At 45.1% G+C, this 22660-nt stretch overlaps 1 protein-coding gene across 11 annotated transcripts in view; it reads right to left on the bottom strand.

Moving 5' to 3' along the window:
- Nucleotides 1-22660, bottom strand: part of CACNA1G (calcium voltage-gated channel subunit alpha1 G) — a 482930-nt gene that overhangs the window by 180914 nt on the left and 279356 nt on the right. For all 11 annotated transcript variants that reach the window (XM_077327962.1, XM_077327955.1, XM_077327961.1 and 8 more), the window contains one exon: nt 17710-18071. In XM_077327962.1, the coding sequence (XP_077184077.1) occupies nt 17710-18071 (362 nt within the window). The remainder of the gene's footprint in view (nt 1-17709; nt 18072-22660) is intronic.

Genomic DNA, 22660 nt, shown 5'->3' with positions numbered 1-22660 from the left:
AGGCCACTTCACATGATTTAATTTAGCCATGAAGGAACCATTGCTAGCTTAGGAACCCAGGAAAGATGAGACTTAGGCTGAATCTACATGGAGCTTTTATTCCAATCCCAGGTCGATTCAGTCCCTGCTGTCTACACTGAATGCAATTTCCATTTGGATTTTGGGCGATTTAAATTTTTCATCTGCAACAAGCATCATTGATCCAGGGTGACCCTACCTTTTCCCCGTGATATCCTGGAGTGGATATTACCCTCGATATTTGAAAAAATCTGCATGAGTAAAGGTGCAGCTCTCTGCTTTTCCTGAACTAACTTGCTGCCTCGAAACTCCAATGCTGTAGGAAAGCTCTGATTAGCCAGGGCGTCAGTTCAAAGGCTTCCTCGTTAACAGGTTGCAAGGCTTTCCTTAAAGGGAATACTCCAGAAGGCCTGATTTCGAGCCTTCCCTAATCACGTGCTGAGCACTTTTTGTTTCAATGGGGGGGGGGGGGTGATAGAGGAAGACCTGAGTTCAAATCGATCTGAATTCAGCAGGATCCACAACAGAATAGACAAAGTAAGTGCAGAATCAGCCCTAATTCAGTATCAAACCCAGAGAAAATCATGCAATCAGACATAACAGACTATACAAAATTATTTTCTGGGCATTTCAATTCAATCAAAGTCCTTCTATGCACAATACTCTGTTGCTTCAAGATTGCTAACCTCCAGGTAACACCCCCCCCCAGCCCAAATGACAACTATCTCCAGACTAAAGAATTCCGTTCTCCTGCAGAAAATGAGTCCCTCTTCCCCCAAGCCTCACCGTTCCCCTTGCTCCAGAACTAAATCTCCAGAAATCTCCCAACTTGGAAATGGCAGCCTTATGCCAGGCTTGTTTATCAAAAAAGACATCCATCTCCCTCCAGTGACATCAGTCTCAAGCAGAACACATTTTACTCCAGAAGTGTTCTCATTTCTAACCCTCACTTTTCCTGCTTTCCTTATTTGGAAAGCCTTTTCTCTGCAAAGGCCTGCTTGCACCCTCTCCTTGTGTCAAGCTAAGGCTGCCAGCCTTCAGGTTGGAACTAGAGAGCTCTCAAAATTACAGCTGATCTCCAGAGGAACAGAGAAAACAGCTATTTTGGAGGATTTGCTCTATGACGTTATACCCTGCTAAAGTCCCTCCTCTCTCCAAACCTCACTGTCCCCTGGCCCCACAACCAAATTGCCAGAAATTTCCCTATCTAGAATTGGCACCTACAGCTTCCCCATTCTTAAGCAAGTTAAACCCTCTCTTCATACATTCAAGTTTTAGCAGTAAAAACAAACAAACACAAACATACATTCTGAGACTAAGACCTAATAAATTCTGGTTTTTGATGCTATAGATAAATTTTGAGGCAAAACTAATTTCAAAGGATAATTTCAGGCTTAAAATAGTCTTTTGTTGTCTGAGTACGTCAGAGTCTATAACCATCACTGCTTGCAGGTAACTCTACACAAATTACTAAATGCTATGGAACAAGCTCTAAGCTACATTTCCAGGTACAACAACCAGCATTGGTTTCACCCTGGGCTCTGTTTTGTACTTCACTGGGACCGATTATGCACAGGGCAGAAAGCCCGAGCTGGAGATGACATGGCTTTGGGGTAAAACGCCCATTATGGCCGACGATGATGCCATCATGGGCATCACCGAGCCCTGCCCCAAGCCAGGCCCTTGGAAGGCCCGCAGTAAGGGAATACAGAGTCTATTGCATTTCCAGAGATGCCTCAGGCGCCGGTGAAGGTTAGGTCAGGCCAGCCTCGTGCATAATCGGACGAGCCGGATCTTTGGGCCTTTGGGCCTGGCTCCTACCCTGACCTATGGCCAGGGATGCCTCTCAACCCTGTTAGCTCCAGAGAGCCGGGGAGCTGAATGGGGTGCCCCCCCTCCACTGTGGTGGGTGGGCAGCATGCCACTCCCCTGCCAGTGAGCGTGGAGGCCCCGTGCCCCCTGCTGCTGCCGCAGAGTGCATCCAGTGCTTCCGGCCCCATGTTGCGTGTGCAGAGCCTTTACAGCAGGGCAGATGGCGTAAGCTGGGGGAGACCCTTCCACGTGCATATGTGGGGAACAGCAGGGCATCCCACCCACCCCACTGCAATGGAACGGCAGCAACTTAACATGGCTGCCGTAGTGCATAATCAGTCTGAGTGCTTAATTCTTTCAAAGGTCAAAGTGGGGTGGGGGCATCCAGACTTATCTTGGCCCCTAACAATGCCCATTTTTATGATCTTATGCAATAGCATGCCTAAAGTGCACAGCTGCACAATCCATTTCTAAAAGCCAGTCTATTAGATATCACAGTGAAATATCCTTCCTTCAGAGCTGTGCAGGGATTTTAAAGGGAGCAACAGCCTCAACACTTAATCTTTCCTCAAGACTTCTGGGGAACTATTATCCTACCTGTACAATAAAAATGCTAACCTGCTCATTCCCTTGTCTAGATATTAAAGGAGCTTAAACTGAACAAAAATGTACATTTCCACTTGGTCACTCCTTGTAAGTACTTGAGATTTAATGCCATCTATGTCTAGTTAATCAAAACTTTACTTCAGGCTTATTTTCCCATTACAACTTGAAAATCTACCCAGGAAAAAAATCAAACTCTCTCTCTTTGTTTCTCTTTCCCTCAAATTCTCTGACTTTGCTGAATCTAAGTTTCTTGTGAAGGTAAAGCTATCACTAATACTGACTTTCTACATAAGAAATGTCTACAGTAAGTAAGAACCAACAATAACAGCAACAAATATTTACAGCATGCATAATATTGTAGACCTGGTTTGTGACAACTCTCAACTGCCTTTTTCCTAGTCTTCATTTTATTTATTAGATTTCTATGTCGCCCTCCTAGCAAGGCAGCTCGGGGTGGTGTACAGCACATTCAAAACAACATAATAAACATCATAAAATAATTAACCATTTTTAACTTAATTTTAAATGTAATTTTATATGTTAAATTTTACGAAATTTTAATTACATTTAAAATTAAATTAAGGTGACAATTTAAGTTGGTATCCAGAGCAGCACCAACATCTGCAGTCCAAAAAAGTACCAGATGCTTTACCCTTGCTTCATAGGGCAGTCACACTAACTCAATTATCATTTCGGTGTAAAAACTGCAATTCTAAGGGGGGGGGGGAAGAGTACAGATGTATGAAAGAGAGTTCTTTTCTACAGCAAATTTAAGTAATGTTACAAAGTTACTATGTACTTTATAGTTAAAACCCTTCCTTCTTTTTGTTCTCTAAATTCTCTTTTTTAACCATCAGATTCACAAATCATAAGTTCTTCTTTTTTTCAAGTCCACAAGATGTTTCCAGTTAGTGATAAATGTAGATATTGTCTTTTCTTTAATCAAATAAGTAATTTTATCCATTTCTGCAAATTCCATTATCTTTACCATTTGCGCTTCCCACACAGGTTGTTGTGGAGATGAAACATGTGAGGCCTACTGCACAGGGTTGTTGTGCAGATAAAACAGTTGGCCGAAGAACAGCACAGCACAGCCGGGAGTGGGCCGCCACGCCACCCCGCTCTGGAGGACACAGCCGCGGCGGCAGCACCCGCCCCGCTCCACACAGACCCACTCGCCCGCCGGCCCACATCACCCGGCGGCCTGCCCGCAGGAGGAAGCCCGGGGACTGCTTCCAGAGCCACAGGCCACGCTGCCGCCGACTGCCTCGACATCACAGGCCCAGGTAGGCCGTGCCACTGGGGGGGCCCAGCACGAGCCGACTCTAGCTCTCACGCCACCCCACGCCCGCCCTCGGGTCCAGCCCCTGGCCCACCACACCTGGAGAGCCGGCCTGCGAGACTCTCGAGCCCCGCTAGCACCCACTGTATTTTGAGTACAGCGGGCTTATTTCCTAGTTTTAATATATTATACTAGTAAAAAATGCCTGCTGCAGTCAGGAATCCAGCAGATGCTAGCGGGATAGTGGAGGGTGAAGACAGGCAGATAGAAAGAATGACAGGAAGGAAGGAAGCCTTGCTCTCCCCCCTCCCCCGCCTCCCCAAGGTCCCCACGGTGTTGCTGGGATGGAGCAAACTGAAGGCAAGGCGGGGAAGGGGGGGGGGAATCCCCACCAATCTCTCTGGCTCGCCTTCAGCGTATAGCCTCCCAGACGAGTAGCAGGATCTATGTGGTCACCATAGTGCAACTGGGATGCAGCAGACTCAAGGCGAGGCAGGAAAAGTGGGGGGGGGGGACTCCCCACTGCTCTCTCCAGCTCATCTTGAGTGTGCAGCCTCCCAGCCAAGTTGCAGCTTCTTGGCCCAAGGTGGAAGGGAAATCCTCCCACGCTGGCTTCTCAGCCCAACGGGAATGCAGGCCCCCACCCCCAGGGCACTCACATGCGTCCTGGGGAGTGTTCAGGGGAAACTGCGGCAATGCTGGCAAAGAACCCCTGGTCAGCTGGGAGTGGGTGTGGCCTGTGTGATCCAGGGTCCACCCATCCTCCACCCACTTAGCCCTTAGCAACTTATTATAACAGTAAGCCCGATATTAAAGATGCCATTATCATCAGCAAACATACTCATCCAATAGCCTAACACAAACTCATAACTGTGCCCAGAAAAATCCAGATCTAATATGTACTGCATCGACAGAAATTCCACATTGGATCAACATCAATTTAATTACACAGTCAAAAGAAGACTGTGCTCTCTCCTATCCTATTCAACATCTTCATGTGCCCTCTTGCACGACTGGTCCGGAAGTTTGGGCTGGGCTGCCATCAATATGCAGATGACACCCAGCTCTTCCTCCTGATGGATGGCTACTCTGACTCTCCCCCAGAAGCATTAGCCAGCTGCCTGGAGGCAGTGACAAGATGGCTCAAACAGAGTAGTCTGAAGCTCAAACCTTCAAAGACGGAGGTCCTGTGGCTGGGTAGGAAGGGCCTATGTGAGGAAGCGCGTCTGCCTACCCTGGATGGTGTGCAGCTCTCTACAGCTCACTCCGCCAGGAATCTAGGGCAGAGTCTGCACTTACTTTCTTTATTCCATTGTCAATCCTGTTGAATTCAGATCGCTTTGAACTCGGGTCTTCCTCTCCCCCCCCTCCCCATTGAAACAGGAAAGTCTTCTGCACGTGGTTAGGGTAGTTCAGAAGGGGGGGGGGGAGCCAAGCCTCTTTCTTTCTTTTCTTGAAGGGGGGGGGAGAGGAGCCAGGCAGGGAGCCTCTTTCTTTTCTTGAAGGGGGGGGGGGGTGGAAAGGATCGAAAAAGGCTGAGGAGGGAGGAAAAATCCAGGACTGACAGAAGTTGAGAGAAATTAGGGGCTTCTCCTTTAAGGCAAGTTTGTCACATAACCAGGTGTGGCCTATCAGAGGTTCTCTACCACAGAGCCTGGTTTCCCAATCCAGATATTGAGCATTATAAGCACTCTAAGATATCGCAGAATAAAGGTAGGGTCACTCCGGATCAATCCTTCTTGCTGCAGAAGGAAAATTTAAATTGCCCAAAATCCAAACGGAAATCGCATTCTGTGTAGAGGGCAGGGACTGAATCGATCTGGGGTTGGAATAAAAGCTCCGTGCAGTTTACACCTAGGCATGATTCTGGAAACTTCCCTCACAATGGAAGCTCAGATCACAAAGGTAGTGCAGCTGGCATTCTACCATCTCTGCCAAGCCAAGCTACTAGCGCCCTACCTGGCCCCAGAATACCTAGCCACAGTGATCCATGCGACGGTCACCTCTAGACTGGACTTTTGTAACTCGCTCTATGCAGGCCTGCCCTTAGCCTTGACCCGGAAACTATAGCTTGTCCAAAATGTAGTGGCCAGGATCCTCACAGCAACACCGTGGAGGTCTCACATCCGGCCTATTCTCCACCAACTGCAATGGCTGCCAGTTGAATTCCGGATCAGACTAAAGGTTCTGGTAATTACCTTCAAGGCCATACGTGGTCAGGGCCCAGTGTACCTGAGGGATCGCCTCCCTGCCTATGCCCCCCAAAGAGCTCTGAGCTCTACCGCCACCAACCAGTTAAGGATCCCTGGCCCTAAAAAAGTCCGTCTGGTCTCGACCAGGGCCAGAGCATTCTCTGTTCTGGCCCCCACCTAGTAGAACGAGCTCCCGGAGGAGATCAGGGCCCTGACAGAGCTTAAACAGTTCCGCAGGGCCTGCAAAAGGGAGCTCTTCCTCCAGGCATTTTGTTGAGACCAGACGTAATCAACAGCGATTGAAGGGCCCCTGCTCCCCCCCTGCCCCCACTCCCCCCCCTCAGAATTCCAACAATGCTCTGGACCTGTTTGTATTGTTGCACTGTTGTATTGTTTATATTGTTTATACTGTTATATTGTTATATGGTTACAACTGTTAGTATTATTATTATAAGGTATTCACTTGTTTATAGACTGTTTTATGTATTGTTCTTTGTTCCTATGTAAACCGCCCTGAGCCTTCGGGGAGGGCGGTATATAAATATAATAAATTAAATAAATTATGCATGAAGGTGAAAGGACAGTCTAGCACTCGCTTGGCAGCAGGGTTAATACCTGCTTACGCATGACCTCACAACCTGCCTGGCCCCCTCCCAGGCCTGGCTTGCATTAGGACCTCAGGTGCCCTGCGTTAAGGGAATGCAGATAGTTTTCACCTTCTAGGCCCAGCAGGGATAGAAAATGCCCTGTTTGGCTCCATGGTGCTTTATAGTGCTGCAAAGAAGAAGAAGAATTGGTTCGTATATGCCGCTTTTCTCTACCCGAAGGAGTCTCAAAGCAGTTTACAATCGCCTTTCCTTTCTACCCCAAAACAACAGACACCCTGTGAGGTGGGTGAGGCTGATATCTCTGCTTGGTCAGAACAGTTTTTATCAGTGCCGTGGTGAGCCCAAGGTGACCCAGCTGGCAGCATGTGGGGGAGTGCAGAATCGAGCCCGGCATGCCAGACTGCAGAAGTGCAGATGTCTGCACTACTAACCGCTACACCAAACAAGGTGTTTTTGTCACTTCCATGAAGGTGGGATTACCACCATGGCAAAGCATGGTGGAGTTTTTCTGCCCCAGCAGAACTCTGGGACAGATGGTGTTTGGCAGAAGAAATCTTCCCCTGTTCACACATGAGAATTGGCGGGACATGCTGCCCCACTGCAAAAAACTGTCAGCATTCATAATAGACCATAAAGAACAAAATATCACTTCTGTAACTTACTACCCTGTTTTTATGTGACATAATAATCAATAAAAGACAATGTATAGCAGTAACACTTTGCATTATAAATATGAATGAGTATATTAATAGCACAGAAGAAATTAATATAACATGTTTATATATGTCACCTATCACATTAAACCTTGGACTGAATATTGAGGTTCTAAAAGGGAGAAATGCTACAGTATCTGATCTATGTTCTTTTGTATTATGCAGTCCAGCAGCAGCGTAAAATTCTTTTAAAAACCTCATGTTGGAAGTGGAGTCACATCACTTCTGACTAAAAAACCTGGAAGTGACAGAGGGTACCTACCTATGTCACTTTTTAAAATTTAAGTGATCCCACAGCCATATCACTCCATATCCCTGCCTACCACCCACTCTAGACGGTTGTCATAAAGCAATTAGCAGAAACATGGCAAAACCGCCATTTCACTGCCATTTGCCCATCTCACAGTCCAGGTGGACCCAGAAAGAACTGGAGGAACTGCATTTCAAGTTTTAATAAATACAGACAGAGGAATATAACCTGCCTACAGCTCTGATATTTACCATCTGCAGATGAAAGCAACCCATTGCACCAGTAAAGGTTTACCACATATCCATTCCATATGCCTTGAATAAATCTTTGTTGGTCTTAAAGGTGCTACTGGATTCTGATTTTGTTTTACAATGCTAATAAAGTTGTGATCAGTTAAATGCCTCAAATGAACGGAGAGCACCTCTTCCGAGTGTCTGCAGGCTCAACAAACCAAAACATCATCTCCTAAAGTCTGGACTCTCCTTTCAACAACTATTTATTTAGAAAATTTCCAGTGAAGCCATGGAGTACGTGGCATGAACTCTGGGCATTTGGTCTTCCTAAAATGGAAGAAACTGATCTTTCTCCTAATCTTGCCAAAGAATGGGGAACAGCCACTATCATTTGACCTAGGAGGGTAGGGAAAATAGAACAGAAGAATTCTTCCTTGAGATCTATATGTATTCTTTCCCTTCCCTGCTCCCCCTGGAAATAATTTCATGACTCCTTAGATAAAGCGGTCGTCCTCGTCCTCCTCTAATTAGCTGCCTGATCTGCAGGAGGTAGAAAAGCAAATAAAGCCACCAATCGCTAGGGAAAGTTGATCAAATGAACCAGTAAAGTTAGTCCTTACCTGGTCTACTACAGATGGAAGATCCTTGCACTTTAATCAACCTTATCCACAAATTAGGATTGCCCCGGGGACATTTAAAATTCGAACATTACATCCTCTCAATTCTCCTGTTGATTTAAACATTTTCTGATCCATTTCACAAGTGCCTTTTCCTTACACACAGTGGCACAGATGGCTGATATTGCCATGCTGCAGTGGTTATTAGGTTTTAATGTTATTCAGTGGCAACTTTACCACATTTGCACAGTCACCTGCTCAAGACCCCTGCTGCTTGATGCACTAAGGATTAAGCTTTAAAGCTCTTAAATGAGCTGGAGAAGTTCCTGCAAAGGTTATGCTAGTATTTAGCAAAGTGAGCTTCCAAATTAGCTACCATTTTGTGAGGCTCTGTCTTTGCATATTAGAAACAAAAATGTTCTGCTGTTGAATTACTTTCTTTTCTTGACTTTTAAATGCTTCCCAGCATTTCTATCTCGGCTAGAAAGTCCATTATTCATACGGAATTGACATGAAGATGTCTTCTAGACCTGCCCCCTGCCTCCATTTTCCCTTTCCCATTTGTCTCAGATTGTAAGTAGCTGGGCAGAAGAGACTGTGTCCATGCTTGGCTCTTGTGGCTCTTTCTTGCATGCCCAGGGAAATGCCAATCGTCACTTTAAGATTGGAAGGGGTGATTTCCTCCAGGCCAGACTGGCCAGGGATTATGGGGGGTTTTTTTGAGGGGGGATCATCTGGACATGGAATGGAGGTCATTGTGGGTAGGCAGGTAGTTGTGAATTCTGCAGGGGGTTGCACTAGATGACCCTGGAGACCCCCCCCCCAACTCTATGATTCTATGATTCAGGCTTGACCAGCTGTGATCTGCCTGGTTTGGACATAGTTAAATACCTGCTCATATGGTTCTTGCACTCTTGACTATGTGGTTATCAAACTAGCTTGAGATGTCAACCAGTGCCACAGCATTAGAAGCAATCCGCTCCTGCCTAGCCACCTTGGGACACCTTTCAGGGGAAATTTAGCCCATTTGTTCTGGATTGGTGCAGTCGCCACTGCAGCCAATCTATTTGTGCTATCCAGGCCATTGGCAGGTGGCATTCAACCACATACAGGGCATACAGCAGGCTCCACTTGGCGACAATTCTTTAATCCACCTCAATAACAGTGAATTCAATTGCAAGTGTTAGAGGGAGCTCTAAGCAGTAAGAATTTCAGTCATAGTCCCCTTCAGAGACATGGATTGCTTCCCCCCTTTAGATTGGATTCTCTGTTAAAATCTTCAGAAACATGTTTTAAAATCAGTGTTTAAAACACACACACTTTGTTTTGTTTTTTGATAATGAAGTGGGGAAACTCACGTGGACTTCTTTTTATTTGTCTTCAAAACTTCCCCAGCCCCTCCTCAACCTCTGCTCCAGCAATCAAACCACTGTTATAATTCACTTCACCACTGCAGGCTATTCCCTTCAGGACCATAATTATCTCTTTGCTTGGTTATTTGAGTTTAAATTGGAAGAAACTGGTTTATTTGCTGCTTTTACAGCTTCTTGCTATTACCATGTGGTTTGCCCTAATGGGGTCTCGGACAGACATCCAGTAATGTTTTGTCTAATCCCTAGGCTACTATTGGAAGCCAATTTTAGCTCTAGTTGGGATAATTGTGCCTTCAGATCAATCGATTTCCAACATGCTAGGGGGTCCTATTCTCAAAATAATTGGTGGGGTTGAGGTCCTTTATCTTTAGGGGAGGTAGAACAGCTGAACATTATGTACACTGATTTCATAGCAGTGACACTGATTCTCTTTACTAGACAATATACAGAGTGAGTGTACCATCAATCTTCACAGAGTAGGCCTGGGCTCTGTGTCTTGATACAGCTGGATGGATCCAAGTACTTTCAAGAGCCATTCTGCTAATGCAATTCCTGAAAAATTTCTCGGTAAAGTTATACCCTCTTTTTTAAAAACAGACAGTAAATTTACAATTCTGGGGGAAACATTTCTATTATTAACGAGTCCAAATTTCTACTTATTATGGAAACCTGGGAAGGGCTGCTTGTATGCTGCTAAGTAATTATGACAGCTTCATCTTTTTAAAGAATAAGCGATCTTCCTGAAAATGATTGTGCTGAGATTTCCTATTTAATTTTTTTAACCATGATGTTCGGTGAGTGACTCACATTCAAAAAATAATGGGTAAAAGTTCCCAAAGTATTTCAGCCCCAGTTTTCAAAATTGTTGATTTTCATGAGCACTTAATGAAAGTTCAGAACAAAATGGACCTAACTCCCCTTTTAGTTCTTATGTGAGAGAAAGTTTGAAAGGAAAATGGATGTGTACTTTCTCCAAAATACAGATATAAAAACAGATTCAGAAAATACAACATAGCCCTGACAGTCCCCCCAAAGAAAAATCCTAATTTTGTTGGCATCAGCAACAATCCCATGGGAGTTTGCTGTGACTCAGTACATCCCACCTTCCAGAAGACAAAGTGAGGACCCTTAAGGCTGTCATCATGCAGGTCCTGTCATGAATGAAGTGCATCTTGAGAAAGCTTCAGTCACTCATTGGGCACCTGACCTTTGCTTGCCAGGTGGTATCCCCAGGAAGGGTATTCTGCACTCGCCTGGCCCAGGAAACTCCTGGAGTCTCTGCCCCACATCATCACATACATTTACTAGGGGCATGGAAGAGTATCTTAAGGTTTGGTTATCCCTTTAATCACTATTTAATAGAGATTCCATATGGCAGGACCCATTAGTTCTGGGCACTGATGTGCAGGTTCACTCTGATGCTGTGGGGGCTCAGGCTTTGGGGTTTATTACAATGAGTGGTGGTGTGCACAGCCTTATCCACCTCAATGGACAGGAGAAAACATGCTGCATGACCTCACATTTCTATAATTTGGGCTCTACTGCATAATACAGTGCAGTCATTCCCAACAGGAGGTCCATGAAGGATCTGTAAGGGGTCTGTGCATTTTGCCTCCAGCCTTCATACAAGAAAGAAGCTTGGGAACTGTCCATCTCCCTTGCTCTTCCTTCCCCTTCAGAGAAGTTGATGAGTCCTTTGATGTTTTTCCTGCCTGAGAGAGGGCAGAACCTACATGCTTACTCCCAGCTTCAACTGCCTCCCCCCACCCCCCAGTGCTCCTTTAGCCTGTTTGGTAATGTTCATGCTCCTTGGAGAATGTTCTTTTGCTCAGAGTCTACTTTGTTCTGCCTAAAACTGGTGGAGAGAGAACTCAAGAGTCCTTAACTGCCACAGAGGTATTGCAATTCCCTTTTCATCCCTTGACTTCCCAGCTTTGCAAGCCAAGTTGTGCAAAGAGAGATGGCATCGGTATTTTTCCTCCCCTTCGCGCCCTTGACGTCCCTGCTTTGCAAGAAAAGCCGTACAAAGAGAGACGGTGTGGGCCTGTGGGCGGGAGGGGGGGAAGACTCAAAACTTCTTAATGACCACTGAGCTATTGCCCCTCCTAATCCAACCCCTGGAGATTTGGGGATGGTACTTGGGAACTACAGTGGGGGGAAATGCCAGAGTGTCTGCCCTCCAAAGCAGCCATTTTATTCAGGGGAACTGATCTCTGTAGTCTGAAAATGAGCTGTAATTTCAGAGTATCCCCAGATCCCACCTGGAGGCTGGCATCCCTAGCTGAGAGCTTCTACACCTGAATCCAGTGCAAGGACTGTGCATAGCCTGCACAAGGACCCCTTTCTACCCAGGTCTCTTCTTGCCCTGGCAGCCATTTCGGACACTGAGAAAATATATTCTCAGGTCTTTCTATGATTACCAACCTCCTGGTGTTGCCTGGAGTTCTCCCAAAGACCCCTCCAAATCACAGAGATCATTTCCTCTGAGGAGAATTGCTGCTTTGCATGGTGGGCTCTATGACAGCTGAGATGAATGCTTCCTTGTTATGCTTAGGCAAGGTTTGCTATTTACCATACTGATCACACAAAAATGAAACTAACTTCTTATTTAACATGCATTTTTTTATTAGCAATGCTATGAACACCGGTGCTTTCCCATCAGAGGAAATGAGGTTGCCAGGCCTCTTCCCATGTCACCAGAATTGACATATATATTAGACCCACCCACCCACCCATTTATTTATTTATTTATTTATTTATTTATTTATTTATTTATTTATTTATTTATTTATTTATATTGACATTTCACACATTGCTACATGGGCTGGCAATGTCCATAAGAAGTTGAGAGTGGCCATGATGGATCAGTCCAGCCTTCTGTGTCACACAGTCACCAAATCTCAGGGATCTTCAAGAGGTCCACCAGGAGGGCCAGAACAACAGATGCTCTTCCCCATTGGTTGGTTTCCAGCACAGGGATTATGGGGACTTGTTATTCATATTGCCTTCCTTGTGTGGCACAAGGGCTCCTGATGGCCCTTGGGATTTGACCACTGTGTCACACAGACTGGTGGACTGGATGGGCCACTGAGCTGACCCTACCCGACATGTCAGCTTTTTTGCTCTTATGACTGGGTCAGTGATGCTCTTATTCTGGGAGCCAAAAGAAGGAGGGCTTCTGGAGTTCTGGCCCTGTTGGTGGACCTCTTAGTGCCAAATCTTTACAGGCCCATCACATTCAACACCTTAGCCAGGATTATTCAGCAGTTACTGAGGCTGTGTTGGTGAGAGTACAAGACCACTGTGTTTGAAGCAGCATTTATTCTAGCCTTCTTCAGGGAACTCCATGTAGGTCAACTGGTGGCTAACTCTAGGGTTGGTGGCTCAGAATGGATCCTTGGGGTATGGGATGTATTAGTCCAGATGTCTGTTGTTGTTCAAATGGGAATTCAGAAGTCAAAAATAGATCAGCTAGCCTGTGGGGCTCAGTTACAGCTCTGTGCTATGTTGGGGCCTGGCCCTTACTCAGTACAGACCTTCCTTACTGTGAGGCCATCTGGTCTAGAACCCTTCCTGATCCATGCAATCCATTCTTTGCTTAATTTGCAAACATATTCAGTACCTGCCTGATGGGACTCCTCACAACAGAATTAATCCACCTAATTCCAGCTCAGTATCAGAGGACAGAGTGGATCTGTGGGCACAGCATTATGCATTGGCCAGGAGTTTACAAGGGGACCTGACCTGGGCCTGCAACATTTTGTTTGTCTGTCCTAGATCGGCCATGAGGGATGAGATAGGTTTCTTTGATGCAGTAACGTTGACACTCTGATGCCCTGATTATACAGCTAGGTCTGAATTACCTGGGTAAAGACATAGCTCTCAGCTTGGCATAATGGGCTAAGGCAGATTTTCATGCACTACATGTCAAGCTGCCCGCATGGCTTGAAGGCTTGGTTGCTGCTGTAGGAGTTTTGGCTGGGTTCACCTGTATCTTGTGGCAGCATCATCAAGGGGTCAAGCTCCATTTCGGGGAAAGGCAGTCTGCATGCCCAGGTTACTCCAAAGCTTAGTGATCCTCTTCAGAGATTTGGGGGTGAGAGATTAAGGAGCATTCCCAGATCAGGCACCCTCACTGTCAAGTGGCAGGGGAGTCCACACAGTCCACATGGATCCTAGCATCCTGCCATCCCTGCGTTTATCACGTCCCCCTAGCAGGTGGGCTGGGGATGGGGCAGGTGGTTTGCATCTGCTGGGAGGCAGGTTGGCTGATGCCTGGATTTGTTTTGCCCCATGCTGTGCCAAGGCTCTTGTGGCTGCTGCAACCAATACAGTTGTGGTCATTTTCATTCAAAAATGTTGGGTGTTGTTTTCTTACAATATGATAGTCTTGTGTGGTGCTTTGTTGTCTCCTCCCTCCACCTTTCAGTGCTTGGACCACAAAATGTGTTCTTCATTCATTTTACTTTGATCATGTCAGTGGGCCTACCTTTTTTCCCTTTGTATAAAAACCAAGTCTTAATATGCACAGAAATGCTCATGTTGTACATTAACATTAAATAAGCAAGAAAGCCTGATACAGGCATTAATAAAATCAAGTGCTCTTAAAACCCCTTGTTTCTTTTTGAACAATCAGGCAATGAGATACACTTGGTGAAGTTGATTTGTTTGCACTTAAGTTTTGGAGGAAAAAAGGTCACATTCCCCATTTATAATCTCAGCAGAAAGACCAGGGCCATCAATTCTCAGCTCCAATTCCCTATCATATAACTGACAGATTATGAAACTGCAAACTGTAAGCCTTGGGAGTTTACAGAAAAACATCTCCTTATTCTCCATGGCTACTTTAATCAGATGAATTAATAAAAACTGGATTCAGCATTCACTATTCACTATAAGAGCTAGAAAAAGTGGGACATCTGATTCTCTAGGTGGATATTTTTTTGAGAATATATTACACTTGAAACCCACAGAGTATGAACTCACCAATCACCTGCTAGACTTAGTCCCAGATTTTTGCACCTGTGACTTGTCTTCATGTGAACTTTTAAGCCCCTCTGGACCAACCAATTAATCATTTTCTGTATATATTAGAGATACTGGTGCTAAAAACTCATCCACAAACCTATTTCTTGCTATGAAGCTAAAGTTACCTGTCAGGGCTAATTACATAGACTTCTCCTGGGTCCATTCCTAAATCCAGCTGACTGATGCGGCCTGCAATTTCACATTTCCCAAGCATGCATGGGGTCAATCGGCATTGGGACTGTGGCAAGCGAAGAAAAAGGGCTTAAGCTCTCTCAACCTGTGATGTTATCAGTATCTTAAAAAACCCCACAGGGAGTCACTGTTTCCCCCCACATTTAATCAGTATTCATGGACTACGTGTTAATTTCCCCATTGGGGTGAACAGTGGGTCCTTGGATTTCTAAGAGCCATTTTAGGCTGGAGAAGTGGTGGGAAAGAGGTGGCTTAGATCCCTTTTTCTGTATGTTAAAATTGGTAAATCCCTGGCTATGTCCATTGACTGATGGATCCAGGGAAAAATGTCTTGTATAACTAGTCCTAGCAGTGCCATCTTAAGGGGAGTTGAAACTTTCTAAGCCCATTGAATTCAGTAGATTTAGGAGGATTTAACTTTGCTTGGGATGGCACTATCCATCACCTCAAGGAAGTAGATCAGGCATTCTAATTCCCTCTGTTGCACACCCCTAGCAAGTTTTCCTGTTTGGGAGGGGTGATACTGAGAAGGAGGACAGGGGAGTTGCCAAGATGGCTTCCTCAATGCAGCAATAATGGCTTTATAAAGAAATGACATTTCACTCTGTGCTTTCAGCTATCAAATGTGGAATGTGAACTTTGCGTCAAGTTCTCCCATTTCCCCCCAGGCTCCAAATAAATGATCTGCATGGTATTATTGTTAAAAGAATGATGAATTTAAAAAGCAATCAGTCAATCTTTCTTTTGGCTATGGAGACATATAAGGTCAATGAATGAATGTCAAGCAACATGCGAAGGATTGTACAGTTGAGACCTAAGAGTGTTTCTCCTTTTAAAGCACACAACAAAGGTTGATCAGCCGCAGTGCATTAGGATTTCAGGAAACATGCTGGCATAGAGGGACACAACTAGCACACCAAGTGGCCCTCAGTACCCAAAACATGTAGCCATTGTTGCAGTAATAAGGCAGGATGATACTCGAACCAGCCATTGTACTTGGAGAGCTGTGTTTACAGCTACCATTTTAACTATGGGAAACACAAAAACGAGAAAAGGAACATGAGCTGTGAGAGAAAGTGTTAAGAAAGATCTCCTCTGACCCATCCATTCAAATAAACAGCCTCCAGAGGCTACTTATAATTTAAAAGAAATGGGGTTAAATTACCCCCCCCCCTGGTATGTAGCAAGGCCTGCTTCACACATTTCGTCTTTTAAAGAGTAATTGAAGATGTTTTAAGTGTGCATCAGAAAAGGATGAATATGTCATATTTGCATTCCCAAAGATTGGAGATGTGTCATGGCTCAATCTTTGATGTCTCATTTTAAAAGGACTAGGGTGGTAGGCTTTGCCTGAAACCCTGGATAATGCTGACTTTCATAGACAAATGATATGACTCTCTAAGTCAAAATCACATTATTAACTCCAAACCCCCTGATTTCTAGAGTTAATGGATTCAGTCTACCATCAACTGTAAGCAACTAGTCTGTGTGTCAAAGGCTATACCCAGATTATTCAATGAGGCCTGAAAGGAACATCATGATGAGAAGATGTGTAACCAGATTCCCAGCCACAACCCTATCAGCTATTCATTGAGGGAGATGGTGGGATATGGACTGTCAAGTCATGAGGGCAATTCATGAAGGAACAACTAGTAAAAGGGTGGGGAAACTGATCTATCTTGCAAGACTATTTCCTTTGTCTCACAAATATTTTACAGGCGAGGAATCTTTCAAAAGATCAATTAAGTTGTAGCAGCTTCAAAAATTAAATGCAAATTTTGTTAATTTAGGCCTCTACATTGTGGGTGACTAAGTGAATCTAACATTTGAAAAACATATCCACATTTGCCACAAGTACAGCAGAAATGACGGATCTCAGTGACCATGAACTATGACTATATTAGCCTTGGCAGTGATCAAATGCAACCAGTGAAAGTTGTTTTGGTTCAGGTCATGTCAAGTGTCTGTTAGGACAGATGCAGTTAAATACAGAGTCCACCACCACTGCCACTCATATGATTGATATAAGCAAAATTACTGCTAAGTATGGGAACACAACCTCCTCCAAATTGTACAGGACAGGCTGCATTTTTTAAAAAGTAAAATATACAATTACTGTGCTTATTTCATAGCACAGTTTGCATATTTCATAACACCTTGTCTGCAAGTTAGCTATTTTAAGTTGAAATTTAAATGACTTATTAATGCCAGCAAACAGTCTTTGTTGGATTTATGGAATTCTACAAATACAGTGAGAAAGAGACCAGAAATTTATAAATATGACTTCACTCATTCAAAACGTTGGCAGCCTCGCTTCCAGAGACTTGTGTTTACACTGCCGTTATTCCATTGCAATGGAGACCCCTTCAACAAAGTCAAACCCATCAAGTCAACACAATGAAAACTTTTATCAGGAAAAGAAAGATAATCTGTATTTTCTTGCCTTATGCAGTTGCAAAGAAATGTGTGTCAATGAATGCCATTCACCAAGACAGATTTCCGCACTAACCAACATACAAAGCAACATTCCTCCAAGATCTGCCAGTTTTGTTGCCCCTGTAGCTATTTACAGGCAGCTTCATCTAACAACAAACAGAGCAAAGGCAGCTAAGGAGAACAAGGTATAAAGTCAGAGGACAAAACTAATCAATGTTGCATTGTATGAAATTCCACTCTGGGGGTCTAAGAGCAGCTGTAAGAGGGAGCTGAAGCCAGCATCCAGGGCCCCTGCATGGCAAGGTGAATCTAACTATAACCACTTAAGTAGAGATAATACACTACTTACCTGCTCATGATACTCAATCCCCATGCTGAGGGTATTGATCAGGATAGCGATCATGATTCCACGGCCGAAGTACTTGCTATCTACAATCTTCCGAAAGGTCTCACAAACCACATTCCAAAAGGCAAGGCATTTTGAAGTTCTTCTTCCCAGGGCTTTCCATCGTTGAGGGTCTCTCTGATCATTATAGTGAGCATCTTGGGTGAATTCATAAACCCCATCACTGTCAGACTCTCCCGTCTCGTTGTCGGTCAGCTCTGGTTCATTAGCCAAGGTCTTTGTACAGTATGGACAACTATCAGGGTTGCAGGTGCTGTCGGGTTTCCCGCATTGGCTGGAAATCTTGCAGGAACTTTGACAAGGCACTGGAATGAGGACAAAGATCTTCCTGTTAACTCAGCAAGTATCATTCAATTATCTTTCTGGAGGCATCTAGGAACCTGACCATGACAATATCTAGTCTCACTTTTTACTGGGGAGAAATCCCACTGTATGCTACAAATATGGGGTATCAGTGGGGGGGGGGGTCTCCCTTTCTTACAGAGAGTTTAGCTCAACCCAATCAGAAAACTGAATTTGTTCACCTATTGTTCTACTTAGCCTAAAGCTTCATTTGAGCCATAATTGAACCCTTATATAGGGAAACACATTAGCATTCCTGGTTATATTTTTTAGAAACTGGTGAATTGAAGCTGAATGCAAAATATGTTTCTTACCCTCAAGCACTGCTACTAGAGAGGTCAGTGCTAATTTAAGGAGGAAAGAATTCATGTCCGAGAATGCAAAGGGGAGGCAGTAAAGAAGCATATCAAAGAAGCCCAATGGGCCCTTCAGGAATAACAAACCAACTCTCAAGGACAAACTATGCAGATATGCCCATCATATCTCTGAATGTCTTAGGTCAGAGAGTATGCCCCAGACCAGCATATATCAAGGGTAGTCTGGCACTGAGCCAGCATGGTGTAGTGGTTAAGAACAGTGCATTCTAATCTGGTGAGCTGGGTTAGATTCCCCACTCATTCACATACAGCCAGCTGGGTGACCTTGGGCTTGCCACAGCCCTATTGGAGCTGTTCTTATAGAACTGTTCTGTCAGAGCTCTCTCATCTACCTCACCTACCTCACAGGGTGCATGTTGAGGGGAGAGGAAAGGAAGGTGATTGTAAGCCACTCTGAGACTCATTTGGGTAGCGAAAAGTGGGGTATAAAATCTAACTCTTCTTCCTAGATATACTTGTGTGTCACCATGATATGCAGGTTTCAAGTCAGGCTAACCAAGCCAGTACGATGCCAGCATGAAGAAGAGAAGAAGAGTTGGGATTTTTTTTTTTGCTCCGCTCTTTACTACCCAAAGGAATCTCCAAGTGGGTTACAGTCACCTACCCTTCCTTTCCACACAACAGACACCCTGCAAAGTAGGTGAGGATGAGAGAGCTCTGGGAGAACTGTGACTGCCCCAAGCTCACCCTGCTGGCTGCATGTGGACAAGTAGGGAATCCAAGTTAGAGGCTGCCGCCCTTAACCACTACGCCAAGCTGGCTCTCAGTGACCCTAGTGCTGGTATAGGAGTGGGTAGTGTCAGTTCTTAGCCAGCAGTCCAAGTCTTGAAGCCCTAGTCACACCTTGACACAAGCCTAACAAGAATGCTGGCATAACTTTCAATACCCACACAGAACACCTGGTGGCTGAAAAGGCACGTTACCTGCCCCTCAGTCTCCCAGTCTGCCTCGAGGACCCCAATGCAGGTTAGGCTAATGGCTGGGTTTACAGGCTATCACAGGCCTCCTATACATTATTTAAACCCCAGCCAGGACCTTCATTGTTCAGATGCCAGAGTGGGTGGCACGTGGCTATGTCTCCCTGGGCTGCTGTGGTATATTCCTAGGAGAATATGCCTTGCACACAGCACAGACATTGCTGCAGCAAGTTGCTCACACTGCTTTGTGCAGATTCACTGAGTGTTCTTCTCCTCTGGACACAAACTCCAAAGGGCGATCTCCTTCCCAATGCAAAGCACACCGGGAGTGGGAGTTGCAGGCTCAAAATGTGACTGCAGTTACAAGCACGTCCCCATGCCTCCCCCTGCGTGAACCGACTGCTTTTTCACAGCCACTCAGCCTGCCTCTATAGTAGCTACAACTAAAGTGTGAACTACTCAGAAAGGTAGAGAGGATTGCAGATATGCTGGCGTTCCACTTCTGCAATGACACTTGCTTGTATGACACTCTTTTCCTTGCAAGTGAGCAGCACAGGGAGCAAAATGATGCTCCAGCTAAACTCTGATCTGTTCTGCTGCTGACAAAGCATCCATGCTACCTAGCAGGGCAACAGCCCCATGGAATAGGACAAGTTGTCACTGCAACTCCCTGAAAAGAAACAATCAGTATTGACTCGATGGCAACATTGTCACCCCCCCCCAACAGGTTTATACAACCCTTTGGGAATCCCCAGTTTAGAAGGGGAAGCTAAGAAACTTGTCAGAGCACCGTGCACAAATTTCTGAAGCCAGATTACTATTTGTGGAGCTCCCTGGAGTATATTCATTCCAAGGTAGGGGGTGGGGTGGGGTGGGGTGGAGGGAGCAGCCCTGTTTGAAATAAATATAGAGCATCAGAGACAGCTCATTAATGGTAAGAAATTCACTGTATTAAAACCCCATTTTTATGTTTTTACTCAAAATCGGAATAACATCCGGTTTAGAACACTGATGTCAAAATCTTCAATATGTTTGGTCATTAAAGCTCCACAGAAAGCAATCAGATCTTCAGGCACCTGGAGTATTAGGAGTTGTACTCAGAGGCAGCACCACAGCTGGCAAGCCATTCTCTTGCTCCTGCTGTTTGCTGGTACTTCAAAATTAACATCCTCCCCTTAAATGCACTATTCTCAAATCCTTCCTTATAATGGGAGGGGGGGGGGCGCCGAGAGATGGGATATTACTCCAATGAAGAACTGTCTTTATGCCTTTATGTATTATGTATTGGGGTTTTCATGGACGTGTTGTTTTTATTCTTTTATTGTAAACCACCATGAGTCTCTGAGATGTGGTGGCATATAAGTCTAAATATCCTTAATCATGGTTCCTCTATATATTTGTAAAACAGCCTGGAGGGGGGGAGGGGGTTGAATGTGTTCGGCTGTCCAAGTTGGAATAGGGTCAATCAGGGTGCAGCCAGCATTTGGCCCTGCCCCTGCGGCTCCCACCCTCCCTCCCTGGACGCTAGCCACGTTCCTCTCAGCCGTGCCAGAGACAGAGAGAGACCCACAGAGCCCTGTCAGACTGAACAAGAGCCCTCATTACCTCCTATCACTCCTGCTGTGAGGGAGGCAGAGAGAGACACAGAGAGAGCTGCCTCAAGCTGCTGACAGAGACACAGAGAGAGTCACCCCTTCTGCGACGGAGAGAGAGACAGAGAGAGCTGCCCCAAACTGCACACCAGCCCTGCTTCCCTCCTAAGAACTAGTCCTAATTACCTGCTGTGGCTCCTGCTGCCACATAGAGAGGCACACAGAGAGAGCCGCCCCAGCTGTGACAGAGGGAGAGAGACAGAGAGAGCTGCCCCAAACTTCACACCAGCCCTCCTTCCCTCCTAAGAATGAATCCTAATTACCTGCTCTGCCTTCTGCTGTGAGGCACACTGAAAGACACACAGTGAGAGGGAGAGAGAGAGAGACAAAGAGAGACCCGCACCACCCGTTGTCCCCTGGGGCCTAGTTCCCATTGCATTCCTGCTTGCAATGGGCTTTCTTGCTAGTAAATAAATAAAATAAGTGTCAGGCAGGCAAACTTCACCTCCTTTTCTGTTTTCTGGAGCTGGGGAATGAGTTGGGGGGAAAAAGGTGGGGGGTGATCTGGCTGCCTTCTCCAGATCATACAGGGGTCTGAGCACCTTATTTTAAAGCCAACCATTAGTACAAAATGTCCTTTGGCTCCAGTTAACATGTTCAGGGGCTCAGAAATCCACCCAGACAGAAACAAAGTGAAAAAGAACATGAATTCCAAAGCGGGGGGAAATGCTGTATTGTTCTGGTGTTTCTCAATAGCTATGGGGCAGTGTTGATTTCTATTAAAAATCCATCTGTATTGTGGCATTACCACATAACAATGCAGAAATCCCTTTAAAAATAATAATAATTTGGGGGTTGGGAGAAAGTTTCAAACCACGAGAGAACTGCTGCATTGTGATTGGTGGCTTGCTGTGATTGACAAGCCAAGGAATAGAGGGAGAAGTTCATGTTGCTTTCCCTTGCAGCCTCACCAGGAGGTAAAAAGCTTTGATGGGGAAGAGGGAAAACATGAGAGGGGTCTCCCCATGAGGAGCACTGCAAACGCAAGATTTACCATCTCGCGTTTGTAAGCAGGAGGCCATTCATGTTTTACCCCTCCGTCCAGAAATGGTCCTGGATTCCTCCTGCGCCAACCTAAATGTTGCATTCTCAGCTTGTTACAGGAGAAGTACCTGTAAATGTGGAAATGCTGCAGGTATATACTTGGTGATAAAAAAACCCTCCATTTTTAGATTTGACACCTCTTATGAGTAGTGCTATGTTGTAATTATGCAGCCTGATCCTTTGCATGCTTACTCAAAACCATATCTTATTTTGTTGGGACTTAGTGCATGTTGTGCTCCCCCAAACAGATGTGCATGCGCCCAGCTTCCCATCGCTGAAGTTCAGGAGGAATAGCCTTTCATTGGCAAGCTATTCATCATCAAGATAACCGCCAAGCCAGATGTATATGATTTAGCTACAAATTGTTTGCATTCATGCTGACATACATGACTAAACTCCTCTTCAGTTCTTTCTTTTTCTCCTTCTTACAGCTGTCAGAGAAATAATAATGGCAATTTCATCTTTCAGACCAATGGAGGATTGCTAGAAGGTCAGAGAGTACAACACATAGGTACACTGAAAGAATATAGTCCTGGGGATAAAAATAGTCTTGATTCATTTA

This window comes from Paroedura picta, chromosome 3 (genome assembly GCF_049243985.1).
Source record: "Paroedura picta isolate Pp20150507F chromosome 3, Ppicta_v3.0, whole genome shotgun sequence".
Lineage (NCBI taxonomy): Eukaryota > Metazoa > Chordata > Lepidosauria > Squamata > Gekkonidae > Paroedura > Paroedura picta.
The sequence above is the reverse complement of the archived record's forward strand: the minus strand, read 5'-3'. Positions and strand labels throughout refer to the sequence as shown.